The sequence below is a fragment of the Lactuca saligna genome, chromosome 9 (genome assembly GCF_052625555.1).
Source record: "Lactuca saligna cultivar CGN05327 chromosome 9, ASM5262555v1, whole genome shotgun sequence".
Taxonomy (NCBI): domain Eukaryota; kingdom Viridiplantae; phylum Streptophyta; class Magnoliopsida; order Asterales; family Asteraceae; genus Lactuca; species Lactuca saligna.
This window is the reverse complement of record NC_136425.1, coordinates 21485652-21491770: the sequence shown is the minus strand read 5'-3', so window position 1 is coordinate 21491770 and position 6119 is coordinate 21485652. Positions and strand designations below refer to the sequence as shown.

General features: G+C 32.3%; 2 protein-coding genes across 2 annotated transcripts; one reads left to right on the top strand and one right to left on the bottom strand.

Moving 5' to 3' along the window:
* Positions 1-2091: 2091 nt before the first annotated feature.
* On the bottom strand, positions 2092-3050 carry LOC145014430 (histone deacetylase HDT1-like). The gene is made up of 3 exons (XM_078972795.1): positions 2966-3050; positions 2490-2560; positions 2092-2415 (listed from the first exon to the last, which is right to left on the bottom strand). The coding sequence occupies exons 1-3, from the start codon at positions 2979-2981 to the stop codon at positions 2209-2211; spliced, it is 294 nt and encodes a 97-aa protein (XP_078828921.1). The 5' UTR covers positions 2982-3050; the 3' UTR covers positions 2092-2208.
* A 1584-nt stretch (positions 3051-4634) lies between these two features.
* On the top strand, positions 4635-5063 carry LOC145016069 (uncharacterized). Its single transcript, XM_078974497.1, has one exon. It carries the CDS (start codon positions 4635-4637, stop codon positions 5061-5063), a length of 429 nt encoding a protein of 142 aa, XP_078830623.1.
* Positions 5064-6119: the final 1056 nt, after the last annotated feature.

The window sequence follows — 6119 nt, the reverse complement described above, 5'->3', positions numbered from 1 at the left end:
TCTTAGTCCAACTTCTTTTTATTTTCCCGCCCAAAACAATTTTAAAGATATATTTGGCAATTAATTAATAACTAATTTCCGTATTAATATATTTATATTTATAATTGAAATTGAAATTAAAAAATTTCGGATAATTTAGTTACATTTTAAAAGATTCCTTGATTATCTCTTTTAATTTGATTCATCGGTTATCCCTAATCACGACAATATCTCCCAAAATTTTGCCCATCTCTTTTGAAAACCAAATTGCTAATATAATCCGTGATTTTGAAATTCAAGATCAATATCTCCCTCGTCACCACCACTCCTACGACGTTGCTGCTCTTATCCTTCGCCACTAATATCGTTAACATTTATCTTCCTCTTCAACTACATATTAGACGGGGAAGATATTCGAAGTCTCGCCTACAATGACCGCATAACTGTTCTACATAATGTAAAGTTTATTGTTTCTCATTGATTAATTAGTTATTGTTTTCTATTTCAGTTTGATATGAATTCGTCATTCTTGATATGCAAAATTGAGTTATTCCATCTTCTTCTAGGTTGTGGTTTTTTCATAAATGTTTTTAAGGTAAAATTGGTTACGAAGACCATGATTCCAGTAGGCTCCTCATAATGGTTCCTCATGCAAGGTATTTATGTTTTGTTTTGATTTTTTTTATGTGCATGTAGTTCTAATTTCGTTATTTTTTGTGGAACAAAACTGGATGCCTAGGTTTTAATTTTGGAGATTTTTTTTTCTGTAATGACAATAGTCGATGATGGATTTTGGTTTTTGGATTAATCACAATAAGTTATTGGTTGTGTACTTTTCATATAAATAAAAAAAATGGATTTTGGTTTTTGGATTAATCACAAGAAGTTATTGGTTGTGTAATTTTCATATAAATCAAAAAAAATTGTCACCACAGGTTATTGGTTTGGAAAGAAATGGAGTATTCTTGAGAAAGACTTTACTGATATGTATCATAAATTGAGTCATTTATTAGTTTTATTATAAATAGAAATTAATAATTGATTTATTGTTAGGAACATACACAATATAGCATCACAAAGCAAGAAAAGAACGTATTCCACGACTTACATAATCGAAATTCCACATGTAAAAGCTAATTATCATGTATCTCTTATTAAGACTTAATTTCTAAAATATTATGGATTCTCAGTCACATGAGAACCCTATTGATGAATCACCCAATTTAAATAATTAATTACCTACAATTCATTATACGGAAAAGAAAAGATACCCACAATAGTTTCTTAGGAGTTCTATTTGCAAGTGGTTTTATTACACATGGAGACTAAGCATTATGCCTATGCGAAAATATGAACCTCCATTCATCATACAACTTAGCACATTGATTTATTTTCTCTGATGCCTATTTTAGCTCATAAAGCAAGATTTACAGTTTTGGAATATGTCAATGGTGGAGAGCTATTCTAAATAATTGTAAGTTGCAACCGATATTTTTAATCATTTTTTTCTTTTGTCACATGCAAACCAATTATCTCCATTACATTAATGTATTTTTATGGTAAAATTTATCTTCTTCATGTTATGTTTGTTTATACTTTGGTTATATGTATGCCAATCATTGTTTACTATTATGGCTTGCACAACTAAAAGTGCAGCAACCTTCATGGCTAAGGATGTAAGAAAATAAAATCTGATGTGTAATATTCACAACTTGATAGTTGCAAAGAAGCAGACGCCGATTTTATTTTCTCAACAATACAAAAATGTACTTGGGTGTTTTATTACTATTTTTACAATGTAAAATGTCTTTATTTACAACCAATCATTATTTGATATATGGATGGAAGATACTGTATCGATTTTCATAATTTTTTTTTATTGTATAAGACTATGTCTCCCTTCAAAATTTTAAGGGTAGTCATTGATTTCTTTAACTAATATTAGTCATCGACCTAATAAAATCATGGCAATGAGCTAGATGCATTTGGGAGGAATATCAAGGTAAAAGAGAATAATAATTTTAGTCACGAAGTTAATATGTATTCAGTTTAAGTCCCACAATACGATTTTGGTCATTATATTGAATTATCTTCAGAATTTTGGTCATTGGGTTGTTTAAGCTAAATGCTCAACTATTAATTTTTTTAAACAACCATTTTCCTTTGGACCAAAACAAAACAAATGTATGTTTGACTTTGAGAAAAGGATATAGATAATCACAATTTCTATCAGCTATGGCTGGCAGAGAAGTGGACACTGCCATTGCTTAAACTGTGTGAGATCTGAAAATCTTTGTCAATAGTCAAACTCAATACTTGTTCACGCCGCCTTTGAGTGTGAAGGCTTCCAGCTACCAGCCTTCTTCCATCAACTCTAAGGCGCAAATAAATTGTTTTGTCTTTGTCTACTCTCTCCGTATCTTCTTTAAGATAAGCCTGTGTACAAAGAATTTTAGTTACTTGTATTGTTATTTCTTAATGCAGCAAAATAAGCACATCGCGAGTTTTACCTTTGTAAGAATCACAACTTTGTCTTCAGGAACATTTACATAAAATGATTTGCCACTTTTAACCTCATAATCTAAATCAAAACAATATGAGTTAGCGCTGTTAAAAACAATTGATGTGAAAACAAAAAAGAAAACATTTTTAGGATGCAGATAGCAAGGTGTGTGTTCATATATATATATATATATATATATTTAACCCTTAAGCACCACAATCGCCGTATTTGAAACCTCCCCAAACCCAAAAAGAGCTGCATTCCAGTTAACTTCCACTACAATAATCGAATTGAAAATAACATATATACAATGTCCACAGGAACACATAAACAAAAAACATGTAAACAAATTTAAACGATATCAAAGCCAAAGAAGGTCCAAATTTTCATCCGAAAAAAACCCTAACGACATAAATGAAAAAGAAAACAGAAACAGCGCGTGTAGCTACTGAAATACTAGAAATGAAAGAGATGAATCTTTACCCGGAAACGCTTCCATTGCAGGGAGCAGCAGACAGAATGTGTATGAGCAGAGGAAACGTCTTTTTGGTATACGCTTGGGCCTTTCAACGTCTCTTGGGCCTTTTAAGTGTACGAACCATTGAAAAGATTAAAGAAATCATTATAACCCGGCATGAAAAGACTAACGAGCAAAATGCCATATCCAATTCGAAAAGCCAAACAAAAAATAATCCATTTCATATATCATAAATGTTTAACTTTTTAATAAGTAGGTCGTGTATTCAATCATGGAGATATACTAACTCGTTTTTTTCATAAAAAATATAAGAAAAAAAAAGAGAGGGTAAAATGGAGTTTGTCTTCCCCTACGCAACACAAAAGTTGTAGCATACATATTTGTATATAGTTAATCTAACACACAACAATGACTATATTCAGTGAAAATTGATTGGGTATTAGGACATACCAAACAAATTACACACAAACTTTATACCCTACAAAACACAAATGTTGTATAGTTGTAAAGAAAATAAAAACACCAACCATTCTCTGAACAATTTATTCACTATAAACCAGTTCAGGTGAACAACAACTTTTAACTTTCACTTTGATGCTTCGGGTGAACCTTCATACCATTTCGAAATATTGCTTTGGATTTGAAACTTATTAGGCTGGAGGGTGTGGCTGCGGTTTGGGGCCGCGGTTTGTATCACCTCAGCCGCACACACCGTCCCCAGAATGCGGTTTTGGCCGCACTACGGCTCTAGATGACCGCGACACGTGATTGGCTGGTGAAAGTTTGACCGTTGAACGGTCTTTTTGCGCTTTATATATATATATATATATATATATATATATATATATATATATATATATATATATATATATATATATATAGATTCTTCCTTTTTGCCTTTCTTTCCTATATATATACAAACACTTCATTTTTTTCACACAATACAAACCCTTCTCTCTCAAATTCTAAAAAAAATTACCAATTTCTCTCAAAGATGTCATCTTCTGAAGAATTTCAAACTATTTTTTATGCTGCTGTTGCATGTGCTCAAATGGCGGAACAAACATACGATGCTTTATGCAATAACGCAGCTGCAAGTTCTCAACGGAGAACACGAAGATATATTTTCATAAATCGTGAAGAAGTCAACCAACGTTTGGTGCAAGACTATTTTCAAGAAAATGCTACTTATCAATGATATTATTTTCGTAGGCGCTTCAGAATGTTCAAAGGTTTATACGAATGTATAGTTGAAGATGTAACGAGGGAGTGTTATTTTTTTCAACAAGGCTACGATGCTAGAGGTACACCCGGTTTCACTCCCTTACAAAAATGCACGGCCGCATTTCATTAGTTAGCATACGACATTTCGCCTGATGCGTTAGACGAAAGTTTTAAGATGTCTGTTAGGACCGTACGAGACAGTCTCCACTATTTCTGCAAAACTGTGATTCAGTTTTATGGTCTTAAATATTTACGTAAGCCTACACGTAATGACATCTTGCAATTGCAAGCTCATAATGCTAGTGTGCATGGGTTTCCTGGAATGTTAGGAAGCTTAGATTGTCTCCATTGGGCATGGGAAAATTGCCCTACGTCATATCATGGGCAATTTACCTGAGGTGATCATGGTCACCCAAAGGTCATACTAGAAGCAGTTGCATCACAAGATCTATGGATTTGGCATGCTTTTTTGGTTCTCATGGTTCGGTTAACGACATCAACATTCTTAATCGTTCACTTATATTTAACAACATATACGATGGATCACCACCAGATTCTTCTTTTGAAGTGCGTGGAATGCCATATAATTATGGTTATTATCTGGTCGATGGAATCTATCCTGAGTATGCTGTGTTTGTTAAATCGTTTATGTGTCCACATGGTTCTAGACGAAAAAAATTTAAGAGAGTTCAAGAAAGAGCTAGGAAGGATGTTGAGCGTGCTTTTGGAGCTCTGAAGAAACGGTGGTTCATATTGAAAAAACCAGCAGTTAATTTAGGCGAGGAAAAACTTCAAGAAATCATGTATACATGTCTCATATTGCATAACATGATTATTGAAGACGAAGGAAGAACGATATGTGCGTTTGACGAGGAATAAACCATACCAGAGACACAACCAATAAAAATTGGTGGCGAAGAGTATATGACCAGGAGAGCAGAGATACGTTGCACTGAAACATTTCACAATCTTTTAATGACTTGGTGGAACACATTTACGAGGTTCAAAACATTAACCTTAATTTGGATCCACCGGATGACTCCGAAGACAAGTTTCTCAGAGAACGACTTTATGTAGTTTGTTTTAGTTATTTTATTTGTGTTTTTTAAGTTTCTAGGATTATTTTAATATCGTGTGTGTGTTTTTCGTTTTTTTAATGCAATGTAATGTTTTTTTTAATTTTTAATGTAATTTTTTTTTAATTTTCAAGTAATGAAAAATTATGTTTTTTTTATTAAAAAATAAGTTTTAATTAAAATAGCTAAAAAAAACGAAAAAAAAAGTGTGCCATCACTCCCTTAGTATGACAAGAAACCACACTTGCATGGTAAAAAATAATGTGACGCTTATGTGGCAGAGGAAGGAGTGCGATTTTGATGGCACCACTCCCTCCAGTCTAACAATACTTGGATGTCATTTACTTTTTATGCCAACTCACTGTGTATTATTTAATATTTTAATTTCTCAATCAACATATTACATAGATTTTAACCTAGTTATATTATTATAACAAGAGTTGTACTAACAATATTTATTTATGTTTAGATGACTTGGGTACACGACTATGATAAGGTTTTTTTTTTAACATATTGCTTTAAAATAAAATAAAAATATAATATTATAATAAACAGACTTATAAAATATATTATCATTTCTTAAATTTCCATCTACAAACAACTACCAATGTGAAAAAAAAATTCCAACCTCGTATTGATAAACTATGATCCATATAGATGTACACATAAATAAATAATTTACAAACTACCCACTCAAGTAATATTCTCATAGTTTAATTTGTAAAGTTGATTTATTTGAGAATTGAGAATTCAAGATGTACGTATGTTGGTTGGACGTGGGCCTCATGTAGAGGGGTCGGCCGAGCCGGCTACCTGACACACAACACAACCCTCGTGTGTGCCGTGTTAACATGACAAC